At 35.7% G+C, this 25,236-nt stretch overlaps 1 protein-coding gene and 1 non-coding gene across 4 annotated transcripts in view; both read right to left on the bottom strand.

The window, feature by feature from the left end:
* Nucleotides 1-3,538: 3,538 nt before the first annotated feature.
* The window catches only part of ZNF280D (zinc finger protein 280D), a 126,706-nt gene continuing 105,008 nt past the window's right edge, over nucleotides 3,539-25,236 (bottom strand). For all 3 annotated transcript variants that reach the window (XM_070422102.1, XM_070422072.1, XM_070422083.1), the window contains 3 exons: nucleotides 17,342-17,387; nucleotides 10,432-10,487; nucleotides 3,539-6,369 (listed from right to left, as the gene is read on the bottom strand). In XM_070422102.1, coding sequence (XP_070278203.1) covers nucleotides 5,748-6,369; nucleotides 10,432-10,487; nucleotides 17,342-17,387 — 724 coding nt within the window. In that variant the 3' untranslated portion in view covers nucleotides 3,539-5,747. The remainder of the gene's footprint in view (nucleotides 6,370-10,431; nucleotides 10,488-17,341; nucleotides 17,388-25,236) is intronic.
* LOC139001393 (small nucleolar RNA SNORA61) lies at nucleotides 9,598-9,717 on the bottom strand. Its single transcript, XR_011469987.1, has one exon. It is a non-coding gene; the product is annotated as a small nucleolar RNA SNORA61 (small nucleolar RNA).

Raw genomic sequence — 25,236 nt, 5'->3', positions numbered from 1 at the left:
AGACTATTCCAAAAAATTCAAGAGGAAGGAACGCTTCCAAGCTCATTCTATGAAGCCAGCATCACCCTAATACCAAAACCAGGTAAAGACATCACAATGAAAGAGAATTACAGGCCAATATCCCTCATGAACATAGATGCCAAAATCCTCAACAAAATCTTAGCAAATCGGATCCAGCAGTACATCAGAAGGATCATACACCATGACCAAGTAGGATTCATCCCAGAGATGCAAGGATGGTACAACATCCGTAAATCAATAAATGTGATACATCACATAAACAAATTGAAAGAAAAAAACCACATGGTCATATCAATTGATGCAGAAAAAGCATTCGACAAAATCCAACACCCATTTTTGATAAAAACTCTCAGAAAGGTGGGAATAGAAGGATCATACCTCAACATAATAAAAGCCATATATGACAGGCCCACAGCCAACATCATACTCAATGGACAAAAACTAACACCATTTCCCCTAAGAACAGGAACAAGACAGGGATGCCCACTCTCACCACTCCTGTTCAACATAGTACTGGAAGTATTAGCCATTGCAATTCGGCAAGAAGAAGGAATAAAAGGCATCCAAATTGGAAAAGAGGAAGTAAAACTGTCCTTATTTGCAGATGACATGATATTATACATACAAAACCCTAGAGACTCCATCAAAAAGCTACTAGACTTAATACATGAATTTGGCAATGTAGCAGGATACAAAATTAACCCCAAGAAATCTGAGGCATTTCTATACACCAATAGTGAACTTTCAGAAAGGGAGATCAGAAAAACAATCCCATTTACCATCGCACCAAAAAAATTAAGATACCTAGGAATAAACTTAACTAAAGAGGTTAAAAACCTCTACTCAGAAAACTACAGGACGTTGAAAAAAGAGATAGAGGAAGACATAAACAGATGGAAGAACATACCATGTTCTTGGATTGGTAGAATCAACATCATTAAAATGTCCATACTACCCAAAGCAATCTATACATTCAACGCACTTCCCATTAAAATACCAATGGCCTTCTTCACAGATCTAGAACGAACTCTCCAAAAATTCATCTGGAATAAAAAAAGACCCAGAATAGCTGCAACGATCCTGAGAAAGAACAAAGTAGGTGGGATCTCAATGCCAGATATCAAGCTGTATTACAAAGCCACTGTTCTCAAAACTGCCTGGTACTGGCACAAGAACAGGCATATAGATCAGTGGAATAGAATAGAGATTCCAGAAATTAGCCCGAACCAATATGCTCAATTAATTTTTGACAAAGGAGGCATGAACATACAATGGAGCCAAGATAGTCTCTTCAATAAATGGTGTTGGGAAAATTGGACAGACATATGCAAGAAAATGAAACTAGACCACCAACTTACACCATACACAAGAATAAACTCAAAATGGATAAAGGACTTAAATGTACGACAGGAAACCATAAAAATTCTAGAAGAATACAAAGGCAGCAAAATCTCAGACATATGCCAAAACAATTTCTTCACTGATACAGCTCCTAGGGCAGTTGAAACTAAAGAGAAACTGAACAAATGGGACTACATCAAAATAAAAAGCTTCTGCACAGCAAAAGAAACCATCAACAAAACAACAAGAAAACCCACTGCGTGGGAAAACATATTTGCCAACGTCATATCTGATAAGGGCTTAATCTCCAAAATTTATAGGGAACTCATACAACTTAACAAAAAGAAGATAAACAATCCAATCAAAAAATGGGCAAAGGATCTAAATAGACACCTTTCAAAAGAGGACATTCAGAAAGCCAAGAGACATATGAAAACATGCTCAAAGTCACTAATCATCCGAGAGATGCAAATCAAAACAACAATGAGGTACCATCTCACACCTGTCAGAATGGCCATCATCAACAAATCAACAAACGACAAGTGCTGGAGAGGATGTGGAGAAAAAGGAACACTTGTGCACTGCTGGTGGGAATGCAGACTGGTGCAGCCACTATGGAAGGCAGTATGGAGGTTCCTCAAAAAATTGGAAATGGAACTCCCATTTGACCCTGTGATCCCACTCCTAGGAATATATCCCAAGAAACCAGAAACACCAATCAGAAAGGATATATGCACCCAGATGTTCATAGCAGCACAATTCACCATAGCTAAGATCTGGAAACAGCCTAAGTGCCCATCAGTAGATGAATGGATTAGAAAGCTGTGGTACATCTACACGATGGAATACTATGCTGCTGTTAAAAAGAAGGAACTCCTACCATTTGCAACATCATGGATGGAACTGGAGAGCATTATGCTAAGTGAAACAAGCCAGTCAATGAAGGAAAAATACCACATGATCTCACTCATTCATGGATAATAAAGACCATTACAAACTTTTGAACAATAATAGATACAGAGGCAGAGCTGCCTCAAACTGATTGTCAAACTGCAGTGGGAAGGCCAGAGAGAGTTGGGGGACATGAGGGAGGGGAGTAAGAGATCAACCGAAGGACTTGTATGCATGCATATAAGCATAACTAATGGACATAAGACACTGGGGGGTAAGGGAGGGTAGGGGTTTGTCAAGGGGGGGGGGGGGAAAGGATACTTATGTAATACCCTTTGTAATACTTTAAGAGAAAAATTAAAAAAAAAAAAAAAAAAAAAAAAAGAAGTCCTCCATGCCATCCTATATACAGTGGGGCCTTGACTTATGAGTGTCCCGACTAACGAGTTTTTCGAGATACGAGCCGTCTCTCGGCCAATTTTTTGCTTTGAGTTGCGAGCTAAAATTCGGGTTACGAGCCAGCTTCAGATACCCCACCACTAGTTGGTGCAGCGAACGTCACAGTGAACGCCACAACATCAGCCCAGCATCACGTGTCCCACTCGTTCACAATTGATTTGACATTCGAGTAATTTGAGTTACAAGCTCCGTCACAGAATGAATTAAACTCGTAAGTCAAGGCCCCACTGTAATAAAGAGCTAATATGCAAATGGTCATCATGCCCTCGCCCTTGTGCTGGGGCCAGGGGACCTGAGGCCACACCCCCCTGCCCAGCGGGGTTTGACGGGGGATGTGAGGCTGTGCCTCCTGCCCGGCGGGGCATGACAGGGGACCTGAGGCTAGTCCCCCCGCCCTGCAGGGCTTGATGGGGGTGGGGCCAGCTGGGTCTGGGTCTCACACGATTTCGAAGCACGGGTGGGCAGGGACTTGACTCTGGTTCCCGCGGTGCACCCCAGACTCTGATAGGAGGGAGATTTTCATATACATTTTACTAATTTTCTTTCATCTCTGACACTTCTATTAAATAGAAAGGGCAAATAGCAATATTAAAATATTTCCTAATTAATTCCCTTTTAATGTGCACAAATTTTGTGCACTGGGCCAATAGTATACATATAACTGTATAAATAATAAAACAAACTATAATTGTATCATCAATGGGCATGTTATTTGCAAAAAAAGATATTTATTTTTATAAGCAGCATTCAGTATAAATGCTAAGAACTATAAGTAAGGTAGAAAATAATAACTTTAGAATCAGATCAAATTGAGTTCAATCTCGGCTTTGTAATCTTAGGCAAATAATTGCCCACATAGTTGATTTCCTCATTTTTTACTTACAACAAAAACAAGGTAACTCATATCTCACCAATTCCTTTAAAAAAATGTTTAGTTTCTGGCTGGTTGCTTGGGCATTGTCCAGTGCATGGAAAGGTTGCCCATTTGATTCCCACACATGCCTGAGCTCAGGGGGCGTGCAGGAGGCAGCCAGTCAATGCTTCAATCTCACATCAATGTTTCTCTTTCTCTCCTTCTCACTCCCTCTCTCTCTAAAAATCAAACAGTTTACTGATCAGCTACTTTGAATACTACTATTCTTATAGAGGCAGAAGAACAACCCCAAAGCTCAAAAAGGATTATAGCGTCATTTGGACTTATTTGGTACAGGGCTCAAGGATTTTCTAGCATAGGCTTGGCAACTAACTAACTGAATGACATTCAGAAAGTGGTCCTTATATAGACTTTTCTCTACTCCCTGCTCTTCTACGATTTAAATTACTCCCCAAATCTTTTCCGCTATATAGATTTATGTTTAAACAAGGTTAAGGGTGACAGTTAATGGGTCCTTTTCTCCCTATTTTTTCTTGGGTGCAGAAAAAATGAAAATATTTATACTCCTACCTGCCAAATATTCAAGAAAATACGTTGATAATATATTTTGCCCATTTAGCCTTTTTAATGTACTGAGCAGATAGAAAACTATAATGTTAAATTATATATCTCTTGAAGTGAAAGGATTTAGCAAACAAATCCATTCTCTGTAAATATTAGCAGTATTTCCCCCTATACTTTAAGTACTAAGTTATGATATATCATACACCAAGTAAAGAATACAGAATGAAATCGTACCACTAACTTTAACATGAAAATTCCTTAAACAAATATAGTTTGTAAAGGCACCAAAGGTAAACTGACTCAAGCAGTTTTCTGAAAAATAAAATTATTCAGGTACATATTTTTATTGCAAATATTTACTCAAAAACTACTATATACATCAGGATTTTAACAGACATTTAAAACATTTAACATTCAGTGAAACAAAATTTAAGGATTCAAAGCATATTTTAAGAAGTAAAAATGTAGCATTTTAAATAAAAGTTTATTAGTACTTCAAAGCAAACTACGGTTGTTCATTTACTCATTTCTAAATCTATTATTTCTAGATGATTAAAAACTGAGAAATCAATTTAGCAGCCATCTTATGGATAAATTAGACTAAATATCCCCAAAACAATTTTTTACATCACTGCTTTAGGTCCCATTTGAAGTTTCTATCTTACAATTAAAGAAAACGTCACTTAAACATGGCTGGATTCACGCCAGGACATGTTTCCAGTTGACTGCTTTACAATATCTACATTATTCCATACTTTGGTTTGGTTTCCAGACCATTTTATGGGTCTATTTCTAAAGATCATTAAAACAATGTTAAAAGCATAATAACTACAGGAGTTTTAACAGTGGGTTTCTACTTTATACAACTAGCACATCAAGGGATTTCTGCACAGCTCACACTGACACAAAACACAAATATAAATTTATGTTTTAATAATTTCACTTTCACTGAAAGTTTAATTAAGGTAAGCTTATAGCCTGGCAGACTAACACATGTATGGAGGTACACAGATTCAAAAATTCTGTTTACATGCTTCTGACAGTCTGGAATGTTACATTACATCCAAAATTAAGTTTATGTGTATCAAAATTCTCAATAGATTCATTAATTTCACACTCTACGCATTTACCAGCATCATACTCCAAATAAAGCTTTATTAACAATGCCAATTAGCCATTATCTAAAAATTCCCAAAAGATATATTGTTTCCAAATTTCTTCTTTTAAGTTAATTGAGAAGAATATAAAGGTAATAAGGATTTTTAGCGTAGGATTGATGGAAGTTTCACTGCTTTATAAACATAAATAATATTCTAATAATCAATTCATACTGGCAACCAAGTTCCATTTCCTTGAGAACTGTTAAATGAAGCTTTTCTATTTATGTTTTAAAACCTCTTGGGAATTCATACTAATCATGCTATTATTCAACTGATTTCTGTAATGACCTAGGTTGAACATACAGATAAAGTGTATAAATGACCTCCTCACATTTTTCTATTTCTGAACTCTACAACAGCACCACTGAGCTCACCTGGTAGCACTGATCTGAACGCTCTTACCACTGATACACTAAAACTGAGAGTGACAACTAATTTCAACTTCTTTCTTTTTCATCTGCCAGGTCTACTGTTGTCTCTGTTGTGCAAGGGCTATTTTCTCCAGGAACATCATCTTTTTGATCAGACACTACTTCATCAGACTTGGCTGAAGAATCACCACTACCTTTCTGAAGAATTTCTGTGGCTTCATACTCAAGTACCTCCGATGGAGTCAAAGGTTCCAGATGAATACTGCCTTGCTCACTAACATCAGAACTAACAGATTCAGGTTCATCTCTTTTTCTCAAAAACTGATCAATGCTCACATCACCAGATGCTAACTGCAAATCCTTAATATTCTTCGAAGAAAACCTAGCTTCATTGGAGCTTTGATCTTTAATCTGATCACATGAAATTATGTTTTCTGAACTTTGGCACTTCTTCAACTCCGTTTCCTGATCAATGTTCTCTATTTGGTTTTCCTTTTCCACTTTATCTTTACCAATATTTGAAACATAACTGAAGATAGTCTTTGAGCCAGTTTCTTTGTCTTCAAGACAGGTATTGTTTTCCTTATCTGAAATTATTATGCTTTCTTCACTTTTTGTTGCTGATGAGCCTTCAAATGCATTTGCATCACATCCACTTTTTTCCTCTGAAGAAGCTTTATCATGTTTACTGGAAAAATAAGGCCATTTATTACCTATTGCTTCATAATACAATATTTTTTAACATTATCATAATAAAGACATGCTCTAAAATTTTTTTTTTTTTAAAAAGCCAAGGCCCACTTGCCCACCAAAAAGGAGGAAAAAAACAAAACAAAACAGGTTCACAGTACTTGCCACGTTACAATTTAGGAGATGGCCATTTTCTGAGGCAAGAATGAAAAACTCCAGAATCACATATTAAAAATAGACCTGAAGAGTCTATCAACTGATTTTAGTCCTGGTTATCATTTTCATTTGTTATCATCCTTGCCTGTTTTTAGTTAAAATTTAAGCTTTCTTATTAATTTCTAAGAGTACTTTAAATAAGAAAGAAATATATATGTAAAAATAGCTATTTTTCTTTTATGATTTATATGTCCTCTTATGGTTATAGTGTCTTTCCCTATGCAAAATCTAATAAGCATTCACAAATATTTTCCTAATTTTTAACAACCTAATTAAAGAAAACACAAAAATATGCCTGAAAAAATATATGTAAATATACATGCATATATTCATAGATGTGTGTGCATGTTTGTATACGTATATGTTTGCGTGTGTGTCTATGCCTTTACTTTTACCTTGATGTGTTAATATAAACTATCTAGTACCGCGGTTGGCAAACTGAGGCTCGCGAGCCACATGCGGCTCTTTGGCCCCTTGAGTGTGGCTCTTCCTAAGCCTTAGGAGTACTCTAATTAAGTTAATAACAATGTACCTACCTATATAGTTTAAGTTTAAAAAATTTGGCTCTCAAAAGAAATTTCAATTGTTGTACTGTTGATATTTGGCTCTGTTGACTAATGAGTTTGCCGACCACTAGATTCTAGTAAATAATAAAACATTAGAAACAAAAGACTTCTAAGAGTATCTCTAGCCCCTTATCTAGATGTAACAATGCTTATTTTAGTGAGAATTAATTTATGATAACACAAGTCTTATTTCTTACATAAATCTACCCAGAATTTAGACTTTTCCCTAATGAAATGACAAATGTCAAACCAATGGTATCAAATATTTATTATTTACTAAAGTATATTTATAAGGCCATTTCTCTGCAATGCATTTTGCTCTGATCTGTCTTTACACTATTCTAGAGCCAATACTACATAGTCTTAAGAATTATACATTTTACAATGTACTTTGTTATTTAATAGAGCAAACTGCCTTCATTATACTGCTCTTCTTCCTAAATTTAATCATTTAAAAATGTAAAGGATATTTGTACACGGATGTCCATTAAAATAATGTTGCAATAGTGAATACAGAAACAACCTTAATATCTAACAACAGGGCAATCCTACCTAATAAAAGACAAAAAGGGTAATTAACCATACCTCCGCTACACTTCCCATTGGCTAATCAGCGAGATATGCAAATTAACTGCCAACCAAGATGGCAGCCGGTAGCCACGCAGCTGAAGTGAGCAGGAGGTTTGCTTGCTCCAATGATGGAGGAAGCCAAGGTTCCCCGCCTGCCGCGGCCTGCTCTAAGCTCCGAAAGCAACAGCTCCAAAAGCAACAAAGTTTCAATTATAGAAGCCAAACAAACCCCAAATACCTGCTTTCAGCCAGCCGCAGCCTCAGAGCTGGGAGCGCCAGTGACAGCAACAAAGTTTCAATTATAGAAGGTAAATAAATCCCAGAATAAAAAAAAAAGAAAAAAAAGAGAGGCTGGGAGCTTCAGTTGCCGGCCAGCCTAAAAACGGCCCTCAGCCCCTCACCCCAGTGAGGACCCCCACACTAAAGGGGATATGACCAGCTGCAAACAGCCATCAGCCCCTCATCCAGGCTGGCCAGGCACCCCAGTGGGGACCCTACCCTGAAGGGGGTGTGGCCAGCCTGAAAACAGCCATCAGCCCCTCATCCAGGCTGGCCAGGCACCCAAGCGGGACCCCCACCCTGATCTGGGATACCCTTCAGGGCAAACCAGCCAGCCCCCACCCGTGCACCAGGCCTCTATCCTATATAGTAAAAGGGTAATATGCAAACTGACCCTAACAGCAGAAAGACTGGGAATGACTGGTCACTATGACACACACTGACCACCAGGGGGCAGACGCTCAATGCAGGAGCTGCCCTCTGGTGGTCAGTGGGGTCCCACATGGGGGAACTCTGCTTAGCCACAAGCCAGGCTGATGGCTGCCAGTACAATGGTGGTGGTGGGAGCCTCTCCTGCCTCCTCAGCAGCGCTAAGGATGTCCGACTGCAGCTTAGGTCTGCTCCCCGCTGGCAAGTGGACATCCCCCGAGGGCTCCCGGGCTGCCAGAGGGATGTCTGTTTGCCAGCTTAGGCCCAATCCCCCGGGGAGCAGGCCTAAGCCAGCAGGTGGTCATCCCCTGAGGGGTCCCAGACTGTGAGAGGGCACAGGCCGGGCTGAGGGAATCCCCCCCCCCCCCCCCCCCCAGTGCACAAATTTTTGTGCACCGGGCCTCTAGTAATTAAATAAAGTATGGTATTAATAAATAGAAAAATCGGAACCTTAAACTTTGTCAGTTTCCAAACCAAATGTCATTGGAATTTTTAACTAAATGTTCACTAAACCCATAACTTAATTTGCAAATGGCCTATCATGCAAGTTATTAATATATTATTTTCTATCTCAGTAAATTTTTGTTTTTTATTTAGATCTTACACATTTCTCATTTTTGTTAATATTGTGAATTATCTCTTTTGTCTATTATATTTTGTAATTGGTATATAGAAAAGATGTTATTGGTATATAGAAAAGAATATTAGCTCACTTTTTTGTTTCTTATACATCAATTACATCATCTGAAAAAAATTTTATTTTCCTCTTTTAGAGTCGTATAATTGTTATTTTTGTTCAGCTCTTATTGGACTAACTACAATTTACAAAAAATGTTAAGTAATTCAGAAGTGACTAGTCTGCTTTTTCCCTCTAAACTCTTCTCCCTTCCTTCCAGGATTCTATGAAAAATGCTAAGTTAAGTCTAAGTTAAGACCTTTCATAAAACCTTATTCCATAATTTGTTTTTTAAGAGCAATAGATTAATTAATCTCATGAGATTAACAAGCAACCTACTGTAAAATATATAGTAGAAAGATAAAAATGGAGAAATTATTTAATTCAATAGGTAAAATAAGATTATCTTTATCTGGAAAGAGTTCTAATTAGAAAGTTGGAATTCTTTTACTAAAAGACTGTGAATGTCTTGGGTGTGTTTTTTTTTATACCTTGTTTGAAACTAGCCCACAGACTGTAAGCACTGTGAGGCCAGCTTCACTATTACTTTTCCTCCTCTACGACCACCAAGATCGGTGTTCAGATCCGATGGGAAAGGGAACTGGAGGGTGTTTTGTGTTCTTTAGTGTTCTGCCTGAGCATTAAATTTTTAAAAACCGATTTCTAAATTTTGAAACTTTTTTTTTTTTAATATTTATTTTATTGATATTTTACAGAGAGGAAGGGAGAAGGATAGTTAGAAACATCGATCAGCTGCCTCCTGCACACCCACCACTGGGGATGTGCCCGCAACCAAGGTACATGCCCTTGACCAGAATTGAACCCGGGACCCTTGAGTCTGCAGGCTGACGCTCTACCCACTGAGCCAAACCGGTTAGGGCTAAATTTTGAAACTTTAAGCTGAGCTGCCTCCACATAAATAAGTAGCTTTAAAGCTTTTTGAAAATACTTAAAAAAAAAAAAAAGATTTCAAAATTACCTATTTGTGATAATTGTCCCCATGTTGTAACTTGTAGCTAATTGTAACTGTTTTTGTTTAATAGGGGCAATAAAAATCTCTTAAATTTTACTTACCAGTAAGTACTTTAAAACATTTTAACAACTTTATACTCTATATGTATAAAAGTATTTCAAAATTAGGGATCTGTAATATAATTTTGCTGTATTAAAATTTCAAAAATTTATTTTAATTAAGTCATTATTAAAAACAATAACATGTACAAGTATTTAAATACTCCTTTATTTAACTACAATAATACAACTCAAATGTCATTTTATACTCATACTTGGATTTGAGATTCAGTTTTTCCTTATATTTATTTACCTTTCAGAATTTGATGTTTCTGTTTCTCCTTCAGCCTTATTAGGTTTTGCAATTTCCTGAAATGATAAATAATAATTTATCATTATGGATAAACAAACTGCTTTTATTATGCTAAGCTCTCTGGATAAAAGAAATTTAAGTGTGCAATCTTATATACCAAGGAACTAGAAAAACAATTTTTTAATTAAAAATACAAACTAGAATAATTCTCATTATCAAAAGTATAATTTTTTAAAATTGTTTTAAAAGAAACCTATACGAAATTCTCTGTACCACAAGTTTCTGAATTAAGGTCACGAAACAGTTATCCAGTTATAATACCTGGTTTCCTTAGATCAACGGTTCTCAACCTGTGGGTCGCGACCCTTTTGGGGGTGGAACGACCCTTTCACAGGGGTCGCCTAAAACCATCGGAAAACACATATAATTACATATTGTTTTTGTGATTAATCACTATGCTTTAATTATGTTCAATTTGTAACAATGAAAATACATCCTGCATATCAGATATTTACATTACGATTCATAATAGTAGCAAAATTACAGTTATGAAGTAGCAATGAAAATAATTTTATGGTTCAGGGTCACCACAACATGAGGAACTGTATTAAAGGGTCGCGGCATTAGGAAGGTTGAGAACCACTGCCTTAGATTCTGTTTCAAATATGGGCCATAATTACAATCACAGTTCCTTGAACAACACGGGGGTGAACTGTGCAGGTCCACTTAAACGCAGATTTTTCTTCAATAAATATATAGTTGACACCCTGAATCCCTGGGTTTCATTTCTGTGGATTCAACTGACCTCGTATTAAAAATAGTACTTTCAATCTGCAGTTGGCAATCCACGGATGTGGAAGGCCAATTGTATGCAATATTTTACACTGTTTAATATAAGGGACTTGCACATCCACGGACTTTGGTATCCTTTGGGATGGGAGTGAGGTCCTGGAACCAACCCCCTGCAGATACCTAAGGAAAACCATACTACAGCTAAATTTGGGCAAGTCTAAAGTTATACACAAATTTTCAACTGCGTGTGTGGGTTAGTGCCCCACACTCCCAAGTCATTATACTTGAATAGAAAACTAGTTATAGTTTTAGACAACTTATATTTAAACAAGTTGTATTCACAGTATTTTTATACAAACATATTAAGTATAGTTATTTAAATATAAACATTTGTGAAATTATCATTTCATATGAGTCACAGTAACCCTTCCACTGTCAAACTAAGTAATATTAAGTGATAGACAAATTAAATATTTTGCTTATTTCAAATCTTTTGTGGGGAGGAAGGAATACAATAAAACCTCAGTTTGCCAGAGGCCAGCAAAACAGTTTATGACAATTACCAATTAATAAGCACATATAATGCATGTAGTATGTTAAGAACTTTATATTCACTATCTCATTTAATTCTCATATTAGATACCATAAATTCTATTTTTACAAATGAAAAATAAGGGTTCACAGGTTAAGTAGAGAACTAAAGCAATACCACAATAAGCGGTCCGGATTAAAATCCAGATTAGTGACTAAAACAAGCCTGTGATAATGGTGTATTAATCACATACATTTATTTCCTCACTTTCCCAAAATCCTGCTACAATGAAGGCAAAGAAATAAATCATCTTCACTCATAAAGACCAAGAAAACACCAAGGCAGACTTATTATCAAAGAGATTTCAACACATTTTTAAATGGAAAGTGGCTGGAGGACTGGAAACTGACTTCACAGTGTGGAGGAAGTTACAACAAAACATCTGAGTGGAAGTGTAGGAAGAGAATACATTTGTCCAGGCAACCCAAAAAATCTGGTATTTGGAGGAATTTAGTACAATATTCAGTATAGAAAAGGTAAAAATGAAGCACAAAGACTGCTGAGAAATCTAAATGCTTTTTCTATAACCCACACAACAGATACCTATCCTTACACAGTGGCTAAAGGTTAACTCTGAACTGGAGACAATGTAAACTTGTGAACAAACGCCAGGAACAACAAAGGACAGGCATGAGAAACAGAGATAAAACAAAAAAATTAATAAAAATCTATAAACTGAGTAAAGGAATCCATAGTCCCAGGAGCCAGAGGAATCACTCTTCATCCTACCATTCCCAACTGGAACCTAGAAGATTTCCTCTTTGGAGAAAATTGCCAGCCCCAAAGAAAAGATTTCCCAGAATGGTTTTGAAACTATACTCTCCTCCAAAGAATCAGACAGCAGAGCACCCGATTTTATATGTTAAAGTTTAAATAATTCCCACGCAGACTGTGCAGATTGTACTGCAATCCAGGAGGTGACCTTTATATATACAAATCCATGTATGCAGTTCTTGAGTGTGGTTCACAGACACCTAGGGCCTCCAAAACACCCAAGGCACATGAGGTTCAAACAAAAGCAGTGGTGGGTAAAAATACTGGTAGCTTAACACAAATCAAAGGAATGGCACTAAATCAAAATTATACTGGTAATCACTGTATTCTTTACCAGCACACACCAGCAGTAAATTTTATTATATGTCATATAATTTTATTATATTTCAATCCTTTAGTTTATGTCTTTTTAATATTGTGTGATAAAATAGAATGTATACATAAAGTACTGCATATTGAAAATACTTCAGTCTGTGACTAAGCTGTGAGCAAAACCTAGCCACATTTTTTCCATTTAACATAGTTTTTATTTTAAAGAATGACTGGCAAAGTATGGAGTTTTTTTTTTTTTAAAGTATGGACATTTAAACTTGGCTGTTTAGTAGACATTTTCTTGAAAATTGACAAAGTGAGCCTGTCATACTAAAGAAAACAGCTGACATTATTTGTTGTCAATAATAAAATTCAAGTAAAAATTAAATTTTAGGAAAATTTGTATCCACCACTGATAAGATTTATGATAATCTTAATGAACGTGATAATTGATATTATATAATAAAACATGTCAACATTTGGAAGATTTAAGTAACTCAGTGAACCAATATTATACAAATGAGCAATGCCTGACATAAAATCATCCATGGATAAAATATTCAATCAAAGTGTAAGACAGAATAACAGATTTTAATGTAACAAAGTACAAAAAATTTAGTTAAATGGAGTCAATTCCATATTGCAATACATATTTAAGAAAACTTCTACTTGTCTATTTTAAAATATATGAATTTTTATTGCTTTCAGAGAGAAAGGGAGAGGAATAGAGAGAGAAACCTCAATGATGAGAGAAAATCACTGGTGGGCTGCCTCCTGCATGCCCCCTACTGGGGATCGAGCCTGCAACCCAGGCACGTGCCCTTGATCAGATTTGAACCTGGGACCTTTCAGTCCACAGGCTGACGCTCTATCCACTGAGCCAAACCGGCTAGGGCCCACTTGTCTATTTTTATGTAATATTAAAGGAGAATAATCAGAATTATTTTAAAAGATTTTTAAAGTACTGGATAAGGCTGGATAGTCTTTATAAATTTCAACCAAAACAACATACCACAACAGGGTGAATGCAGAAACATGAGAATTCAGTTTTCTTCTACTAAACTAGACATTAAAGAGATATGCAAAAGTGGAAAACAATGTCATTCTTTTAAGTTTATTTTGGGAAACAGTTATTTTTCAGAAAATGTATGGTATTTATGTTAACTTAAGGGGAGTTTTACCAACATTCAAAGAACTAAAACCTATCCTCTTCAGATTATTCCAAACAATTCAAGAGGAAGGAACACTTCCAAACTCTTTCTATGAAGCAGGCATTACCCTAATCTCAAAACCAAATAAGGACATTACAAAGAAAGAGAATTACAGGTCAATATCCTTGATGAACATAGATGCCAAAATCCTCAACAAAATTCTAACAAAATCAGATCCAGCATTACATTAAAAAGATCATATACCATAACCAAGTGGGATTTATTCCGGGGATGCACGGATGGTATAAAACCCACAAATCAATAAATGTGATACATCACATAAACAAACTGAAAGACAAAAATCACATAATCATATCAATCGATGCAGAAAAAGCATCTGACAAAATCCAAAGCCCTTTCTTGATAAAATCTCTCAGCAAGGTGGGAATAGAAGGATCATACCTCAACACAATAAAAGCCATATATGACAAACCTACAGCCAACATCATACTCAATGGGCAAAAACTAAAACCATTTCCCCTAAGAACAGGAACAAGACAAGGATGCCCACTTTCACCACTTCTGTTCAATATAGTACTGGAAGTGCTAGCCATAGTGATCAGACAAGAAGAAGAAAGAAAAGGCATCCAAACTGGAAAAGAAGAAGTAAAACTACCCTTATTTGCAGATGACATGATACTGTACATAGAAAACCTCAAAGACTTCACCAAGGATCCGGGCTTCCCTCACAGCCCTGGCTTTGTCCAGAAGGTTGTCTGGAAGGATGTCCGGTCTATTTAGCATATTACACTTTTATTATTATAGACCTAATAAATGAATTTGGCAATGTAGCAGAATACAAAATTAACACCCAGAAAGCTATGGCTTTTTTTTATACAGCAATAATGAACTCACAGAAATAGAAATTAAAAAAACAATCCTATTCACCATTGCACCAAAAAAATTAAGATGCCTAGGAATAAACTTAAATAAGGAGATAAAAGACCCGTACTTGGAAAACTACAGGATATTGAAAAAGGAGACAGAGGGAGACATAAACAAATGGAAGAATATACTGTGTTCATGGATTGGTACAATCAACATCATTAAAATATCCATACTACCCAAAGCAATCTATAGATTCAATGCACTCCCCATTAAAATGCCAACGATACATTTCACAGACCTAGAACAAACTCTCCAACAATTCATCTGGAATAAAAAAAGACCCCAAAGAGCCGCAGCAATCTTGAGAAAGAAGAACAAAGTTGGAGGGATCACAATACCAGATATCAAGCTACATTACAAAGCTACTGTTCTCAAAACTGCCTGGTACTGGCACAAGAACAGATATATAGACCATGTAACAGATCAGAGAATCCAGAAATCAACCCAAGCCATTATGCTCAATTAATATTTGACAAAGGAAGTAAGAGCATACAATGGAGTCAAGACAGTCTCTTCAAATAAAGATACATGCAAAAAAATGAAAGCAGAACACCAACTTACACCATACACAAGAATAAACTCAAAATGGACTTAAACATAAGATGGGAAACCATAAAAATCTTAGAAGACTTCATAGGCAGCAAAATAGCAGACATATGTCATAGCAATATCTGTATTGGGGGATGAGGTGTAGAAACCAGAACAGGCATTTAAGAACCAGGACTAACATCAAATGTATAACATGTGAAACTGGAACCCCAGAAATTGAAGACACAAAACAGCTTAGAGAACACCAGTCAGGATAAATGCAAAAAATAAATACAAAAATAGATAAACATATAAATAAACAAATGAACAAACCAAACTTAGTCAAATCATGTTCAAAATAATGAAGAATAAAGATAAAATCTTAAGGGCCAAAGAAAAATGACATATTACATACATATATAGAAACAAAAGATAAAAATTACAGTAAGACATCTCATCAGAACATATGCAAGCCAAGAGACAATACAATACCTTCTTTAAACTGCTGAGTGAAAACTGTCAACCCTCTATACTCACAAAAAAATCTTTTAAAAAAATGGAAAAAGAATAACAATAATTACCTATCAGTAGATATGTAATGAAATATATAGCAAAGGAAGTTCTTTAGGTCAAAGGAATATGATACTAGACAGAAAAGAAGAGCTCCATAAAGATATGAGGACTACTGGAAATAATGGACATGAAGGTAAATGCAATATTATTTTTTAAAGTTTTAAATTGCTCTACAAAATAACTGACTAAAGCAAAAACAATAACATTGTATTTTGTATTTAAAAGTTATATATAGTACATGAAAACAATAGGGGGAAAAAAACACAGAAACTACCAATATCAGGAATGAAAGAGAGGATTAATCACTACAGAACCCAGACATTTAAAAGAATAAGGGAATACTACAAACAACTCTATACACATAAATTCAACATCTCAGATTAAATGTTTCAATTCCTTAAAAACCACAAACTACCAAAACTACTCAAGAATAAACAGATAACCAAATATCCTACATCTATTAAAGAAATTTATTTGTAGTTAAAAACCTTTCATACAAAAGAAAACTTTCTGTGGTATAAAAGCCACTTGGAAGAAGGCTGCTACTTCTGCCTTGGTCTTACTTACTCTGTATAAGACAATGCTATGCAAAAGATAAATGCTAAACCTGTCTCACTTCATTATACTCAGAAAAAACACATACAAATAATATTAAGTAATGTTTTTAAAAATTAACATAAAGCAAGCACTTGAGCAAAATTATCTCTAACTTTAGAAATTAGAAATTTCTCATTTATTAGACTGCCCAGTAAATAACATTTTATATGATAACCCTGAGTGTTATATGCACAGTGCCTGTTTAAAATAGCTAAAACAGTTACCATATATCCAGAATATTTTCACTTAAAAAATAAGTTAAATCTTCGACAGTCTAAATCCCCCCCAAAGTTATATCATCTGGAAAGATTAATTTTCCAATGTACCAAATGTTTGAGGTTTTATGGATTTCAGAATTTTAAAATCATAAATTTATTTTCATTATTCACTAGTTGAATTAAACAGGCAAATGAAATATATAATGTCTTTGCCAAAACAAAACCACCTTACAGTTTTACTTAGGATTAGATATTTTTTATATCTAATGAAATAATTTTTAATAATCTCAATTTTTTCCTGTTAACATGCCAACAATTGTTATTAATGTAAGCACATCGAATTAAAACTTTTTTTTCTAAAAAACCACACCAATAATACTTTCTAATGTATAAATCTTTAAGATATAAAATAAGACAAAATTTACCTCAGACACAGGTTTTTGTTCCTTAGTGGGAGCTTCATTTTTTAATCTTGAAAACAAAATAAGTATTAAATTTTTTATAATTACAATGGAAACAGATAAAACAGTACAATTTAAAATAAATGGCATAACACATTAGTAAAACAGTTTCAAAAAAATTTACTCTTTAAAAAATAAAAGTAGGCTATATGATTAATATATGTGATATGCATTAATATTGATTATTATTTTAGGACTTAAAAAGTGAGATAATATATTTCATCTATGGTGAAATTTAATATGATAATGCAATTTCAATATCTATTACAATTAACTTACCTAGAGGTGATAAAAATCACAGAAATTTAGAATTTTGGAGGCTGTATTCTCTTAAAAACCTTTATAAGCAAAGTTCAAATATTAACTATAATTTTTTCAAACTTCTTGATTTCTAAAACTATACCAATTGTAACTTCTTATATTAACGAAGGCATATACTACCTATGAAACTTTTAAAATAATTAATATAAAAACTAACTTTTCCAAAATATTTTTATTTCAGAAACTGTTGATGACTATCATTTGCTGATATATTAAAATCTGTATAATTAGGAGGCCGACCTGATCTGAAATGCCATTAATAGAGTTGAGTATTTCATAACTTTATGAAAGTTTAATAGCTATATTTAAGTATTAATATATTTAACATTAGCAACAACTATGCTAACTTAAATTTCATGAACACAAATGAAGACATCTAGTAGAATAGAGTTTCAACCATGCTAAAAGCTAGTTAGTATTTGAAATATGGAATTTGCAAAAACCCCCTTTCTTTACCCATTCTCTTAGGATAAATTCTAAAAATTATGTCTATACAATGCTAGTGCCTTACTATATTTTAATAATTTAACTGTGTACAACAATTACTTACCTATGTTTTAGTTATTACGTGAAATTGCAAACAATTTAAAATAGAGCATGTCCTTTTGTGCATAAGAACTATATTGATAGTATATTAAAATAATTAGAACTAAGTTACTAAACAAATGTAAATGAAGAAAATTTGCACAAAAAGTGAGCAAAATGCACAAATGTCAATCGTTTTCGGGTTAAAGATTTGTAATTCTCTCAAGTATTTAATTGTAAACAATAATATTTATAAAAACGAAATAACATCAAGTGTACAGTACAACTTCACTGCTTTAATGATTTTATATATGGAAAAATAATAGTTTTAAGATTAACATGTATACAGCAGTAAGAAAACATAAAAATCAGTCTGATGAAACAAAAAGTAGGTATTGGGGTTAATGAAATTTTGAAATAAATTTGTAAATTACAATTGATTTTTATTTCTAAGCATTTAATAATCTTAAACTTAGTTTGAAAAACTGAAACAAATTGGTCACAAAGTAATTTAAGAGTATTTTATAAAAGCCTTTCCTTTTCAGCCTATTGTTGAAAATTTTATCAAAGACTTTATATTCTTAAGAAACATTATCATGATAACCATTTACACATATAGCTATTCTAATAAATTGATGTTATGCAGCAATTAAAATGAAAGCTACTAATTAAGCATGTTACTATTATTGCATTTCAACTGGCGACATTGAGTCCTTGTAATCTCTGCAATGGAGGTTGGTAACAGAGTTTTTTTATTACTCTACATTTTACTGGCTAAGAAACTGATAAATAAGAACAAAATAAATTCTTAAAATAACTAGCCTTAAGAGGCTTATCAAAATTGGGATGCCAATTTTGTTTGGGTTTTAACCATATTGGTATTCTGTTTAAGAAATAGAATTATAATAACCAGTAAAAACATTTAGAAAAACAAATCTAAAAAAAAAAATTAGAAAAGTACAGTAAAATTTCATTGAATTATCACATTCATCACTAAAATGTATATTACATTTTTGTAACTATGAAAGCATACTTAAGATTAACAAATTACAATGCACTATGAATACATCATTAACATTTTTTGAAAAGAAAAAAGTTTTTACCTGTAATTTTTATTCATTAAAGATACTTGCTGAAATAGTCATCATTTGAGATATTCAATTGCTTGGTAGAAGATAGTGAAAATTTGCTAAGCTCAAAGTTCTGAGCTAAGGACCTGCCATTACATAATTATACTTTTTACCTGTGAATGTTGTCATAATTTTTTACAGAAAAATGTTGTATAGCATTCCAAACAAACACTATTTAAGACTTCAATGTAAAGAAAACAAGACTGACTGGTGATCAATTTCAACAACAAATAACTAGAGATCATGATTACAAATAAGTAATTTTTCTTCTGTATATAAACCTGCTGAAATAAATCTTCCTGATATATTTCTCAAAGACAATCTCTTCCCTCTGAAGTTGAAAATGAAATAAATGTCCCTATTTTCATTATTCTGCAGGTCAGATGACCCAAGGTTACATGTAAAATGAATATTTTGGGTCAATTACATTAGTACGTTCTTTTGAAGTTTCATTCACACTATACACATACCATTGGGTGGGGAAAGGAGCTATAAGGGAGAAAATGTTGATTCATTTCAGCCAGGCCACACTCTTTCTTTCCAATAACATTTAAAAGCCAAAAATTTCAATGCTGATTTTCAAAATTTAATCTTCAATTTAAGAATATTTGTAAGCATACTATAAAAGAGCTGGAAAGAGGTTGTACAACTAGCCAGTAGTAAAGACAAACAATTCTCAATACCCTACACTTACTAGTAGACATTCAGGATTAAATTTAAGATACTAATCATCATACTAATAAATAATAGTAAAAATCTAATGCACCATTTCTGATCATTTGTTCTAAGAGGCGGTAATAGATATTATATATGGAAAGGGTAACTGAGCTAAACATTTACTGGGCTGCACAGACATCAGGTAACTGTGCTAAGAGTTCCAGTCCAAAGTTAATACACAGTCCCTCCTTTCAAGAAATTCACTGTCAAGGAAACATATTGAAGCAAATGTTTACAGAATTGTAAAGTGTTAGAAAAGAAACATCTATATGACTCAGTGGCTGTATAAAGAAAGTACTATGTTACTATGAAGGTGAAAGAGGCAAGGACAGAGTGAATACACCACAGTGAACTTGGTTTGCAGTAAGAGCAAACCTCTGGATGGTGTGGCTAGGTTTGTTGGAGCATTGTCCTGAACACTGAAAAGTCATGGTTTCAATTCCTGGTCAGGGCATATACCTAGACTGCGGGTTCAATCTTGGTTGGGGTGCAATATGGGAGGCAATCCATTGATTTGTTTTCCGCTCCCTCTCTCCCCCACCTCTCTCTAACAATCAATATGTCCTTGGATGAGGATTAAAAAAAAAAAAAAAAGGCAAAACAGGGAAAGGGATTCAAGGCAGAGTAAAGGCAAAGAAATAAAAAACAAGATGGCAATTATATGATACCCTGAGTGATCCCATATGATTGGTTGTAGGGAACAAGGAAGAATAACTTGAAGATGCAGAGATAGCAAGGGCCATTTCAGAAAAAGTCTTGATTGCCATGCTAAAGTGTTTATGCTAAGAACTTTATTCTAAGGTTAATAGGAAAATATGATCAGATTTGTGCAACAGAAAGAGAAGGACATATTAAAAGAGAGTAGGCTCTAGTCAGGCGTCCATATAAAGAACAGTTAATGGCTGTCTTAAGTAAAGCGGAGAAGACAAAGTTTAGCAGATGATAAAAACAAGATAAAATCAACAGAATGTAAGTACCAACTCGATAAATGTAAATGAGAAGCGCAAATACGAGCCCCCAAATGTCTGCCTTGAGTCACAAGAGAATGGTAATGCCAATAACCAAAAAAGACAATTCAAGGAGAAAAAAGCATATGCTGCAGAAAAAAATGAATTCCATTTTGGACATACTGAATTTGTGGTGCCTGTAGAACATTCATATGGAAATATTTACCATTCAGACCTGTTCAGTCTTGTATACCACATTCTTAGGAACAATTCAAATCATAACTTCTATACAAATAACCCCAAAATCATCATCCAGAGCATGACCAAGGTCAAATAAATATTCTCTGCAATATTCACAGACCCAAAAAATCCCATATTAAAGAATCTCTGAAACTTTAATTTGTATTTCCTAAACTTATTTGACCATGGAAACATTATCCTCAAAACAATTTATAAATTATTGACATTAGTTCTAAAAAACAGAGTTTGGAAAATACTGACCTAGTTACCTTCTTTTATAGAAATGTAAGAGAATTACTTTTTTGTTAAGAGTACTAGAGGCCCGGTGCTTGAAATTCGTGCACAGAGAGGTGTCCCTCAACCTAGCCTGTACCCTCTCCAATCTGGGACATACCTCTCACAATCTGGGACTGCTGGCTCCTAACCGCTGGCCTGCCTGTCTGCCTGACTGCCCCTAACCGCTTCTGCCTGCCAGCCTGATCGCCCCCTAACCGCTCCCCTGCGGCCTGATTGACGCCTAACTGTTTCCCTGTAGGCCCGATCACCCCCAACTGCCCTCCCCTGCCAGCTGGATTGCGCCCAACTGCCCTGCCCTGCTGGCCTGATCTTGTTCCCAACTGCCCTCCCCTGCCGGCCTGATCGCCCCCAACTGCCCTCCCCTGCTGGCCCATTCACCCCCAACTGCTCTTCCCTGCCGGCCATCTTGTGGTGGCCATCTGTGACAATGTGAGGGTGGCCATCTTGTAATGTTGTGCGACGCCACCTAGGCTTTTACTATATACAACTAGAGGCCCAGTGCACAAAATTCGTGCGGGGGGGGGGGGGGGGGTTTCCCTCAGCCCAGCCTGCATCCTAGGATAGGGCCTAAACCGGCAGTCGGACATCCCTCTCACAATCCCGGACTGCTAGCTCCTCACTGCTCACCTGCCCGCCTCCACCAGCATGTCGCCCCCAACTGCCCCCCTGTTGGCCTGGTCGCCCCACGCAGCCTGCTGTTCAGTCATTTGGTTGTCCCTCACTATTCAGTTGTTTCGGATAGATTCGGATATATTCATTCATTCCCCAGAGCTCAGTCTGTGGACCCTGCCCTCTCTCTATCTCTACGGTATCCCTTGGTGACCTCATATAGTCCCATGGCCTTTTAAATTGAATTTATTTTATTTTGGGACAATTGTATATGCATATGCAGCTATAATAATAATATAGAGATTCCATGTACCCTTTGTACACTTTTCCTCAATGATGACATCCTACAAAATTATAGTACAATATCATAACCAGGATATTGACAGTGATTCAATACACTGATCTTACTCATATTTCAGTTCTCCTTGTATTCATTCCCATGACACTTTAAAATGCTAAATGATAATTACCACCTAGAACACTCCTCTAAACTTATACAGGTTAACGGCATCTCCACTTGATTTCTATTAGTTATCTCAAACTAAAACATGTAGCACATCAGTCCTCATGGAACTTCCCTCCCAAGTCTATTTCTCCAAGCCTTTTCTACTTTATATAATATCAATGCCATCTTTCCAGTTGCTCAGACCAGGAAGTGTGGAATAATTCTCAACAATTTCTCTCATACTTCACATCCAAATCAACAAATTCAAAATATATCCCAAATCAAACCGCGGATGGCCTACATTGCAGGCAGCTTAGCCTTGGATCCCACCATCTCCTTCCGAGATTATTACAATAGCCCCCCCCAACTAATCTCTCTGATTCTGCCGTTGGTCTTCTATAGTTAATTCTCAAGACAGCAGCTAAAGTAATATAGCACTCTTCTGTATTTAAAGTTTTATTGTTGATTTTGAGTTTTACTGAGGTATAATAAAACACTGCTCTACTCAAAATCCTCTGATGGCTTATCTCAGAGTTAAAAGCCAAATGCCTTACAATGGTTGGTAAGGTCCTATACAACATGGCCCACACTACTTTGCAGGCCTCATCTCCTACTAGCCTCCCTCTTGTTCAATCAATGGCGGCCAAAGCAGGCTCTTTGCAGTTCCTCCAGGTCTCTACCTAAATATCGTCTCTCAGTGAGGCCTTCCCTGACCATCAAATTTTAAATGGCAGTCTACAAACTGCCATTTACTCCTTATCCCCCCTTCCCTAACTTCAGTTTTCTCCATAGTACTGACCACCATTTAATATAGTATATCTTTTAATTTTTATTATCTTTCACCACTAAATCATAAGCTTCATGAGGCAGAGATTTCAGTCCATTTCTTTAGGACCTAGAACAGGGCCAGGCACAAAGTAGATGCTCAAAAAATATTCACGGAATAAGTAAATGAGGTCCAAAAGAGGTGAGGTGTTTTACCAAAATGTGACAAAATAGGGCAAGAATCCATATCTCTGTAGTTTAGGAGCCACTTTTTCTAAGAGTGCTGATAGATTCAAAATGTCCCAATCTCAATTTTTATTCGGTGGTAATCAAAAGCACACATGCATGGAATGGTAATTTCTGATCAGGTGAATAAACTATTTAGAATAACTTGATCAGACTCAAGCTAAAACTTGTTAGCACCAAATTAAATTCAACTGTCTAAGATAAGCAAATTTGGTACTTAGCACCTTAAGTGTTTTATTTAAACCTCTTTTTTTTTTAATTTATAGATGACAGAACTTGAAGAGTTTAAACAAGAAAATAAAATAAAGTCCTATGGAAGAACAAAAAGCAGTGCTCTTTTACTGTTATATCAAGGATGTATTTTATCCTATTTTTAAACTATAACCAAGGCAGAACAAATATCTGTAAATGAAAAAGGAATTTATGTTAACAATGGAAAGATGTTGTTTCTGGGGAAAATTATGAAGTGTTTCTTTTAATTACATAGAAAGGTGAATGATAAAACTTTTCTAGAGACAGATAAGGAAATAAAAACTAGTATATCACCAAGTCCATCTATAAACCACTTTCAGAGCTTTTGGACAATCATTAATATAGAAATTAATTTGGAAGTTTAAAACTAATGGATTCAATTTTTTGATTATTAATTGCAAGGAACACATTACATTGTAAATAATCATTGAAACTGACTTTAATCTGTTTCAAAGTAAAATAGTTCTCATTTCGATTCAGGAAGATGGCGGCATAGGTAAACACCGGAGATTACTGCCGCAAACAACCACTTCAAAAATACAACTAAAAGATGGAACGGACATTACCAGAACCACAGGAAGGCTGGCTGAGGAGAGACCTTCAACTAGAAGGAAAGACAACAGCATACCGAGGCTCAGAGGAGGCGCAGTGTGGAAAATATAAAGGTGCGGTGGTGCGCGCGCAATGCGGGCTGGTGGCTGAGGGCGCGGTTGTTGTTTTCAATCAGGAGGGAGTCTCAGACACTGAGCTCCAGATCCGGGCGAGTCTCTAGGGACTCAGTCTCAAACGGGAGAAGTGGGATTGTCTGGCATCAGTTGGAACGTGAGGGCAGCTTTCTCTCCGAGGTTTGCAGCTGTTGCTGGGGTTCTGAGAAGCAGAGCCTCTGGGAACGGGACTGAGAGCAGCCATAACTGCTCCCTCTGCCCGCCCTGTTGATCCTGTGCGACCCGCCCCGCCCAAGCCCTGCACAGAGCCATTTGCCGGATAGCCTCAGGCAAAGGCTAGATTAGCACCTCTCCAGAGGACAGAAGTTTTCCCACGGCAGACACAGGTGATTCTCACAGCCAGCCTGCCTGGTGGTCAAATCCCTCTAGCATTAACTACAACAATCAAGGCTTAACTAGAACAAGACTGCGCACAAAGACCACAAGGGGGTGCACCAAGAAAGCATAAAAAATGCGGAGACAAAAAAACATGACAGAAATGGAGGATATAGAGCTAAAAAATGCAATTTTGAGGGCTTGCAATAATGTGCTACAAGCTGCCAATAAACTTGATGAGAGCCTCACGAAATCTAATGAGACCCTCGATGCTGTGATAAAGAACCAACTAGAAATTAAGCATACACTGACTGAAATAAAGAAT

Source organism: Myotis yumanensis, unplaced genomic scaffold, assembly GCF_028538775.1.
Source record: "Myotis yumanensis isolate MYYU_CA2020_CCGP unplaced genomic scaffold, mMyoYum1.0.hap1 SCAF_1, whole genome shotgun sequence".
NCBI classification, from domain to species: domain Eukaryota; kingdom Metazoa; phylum Chordata; class Mammalia; order Chiroptera; family Vespertilionidae; genus Myotis; species Myotis yumanensis.
Note: the sequence above shows the minus strand (reverse complement) of the source record. Positions and strands in the feature narration are given on the sequence as shown.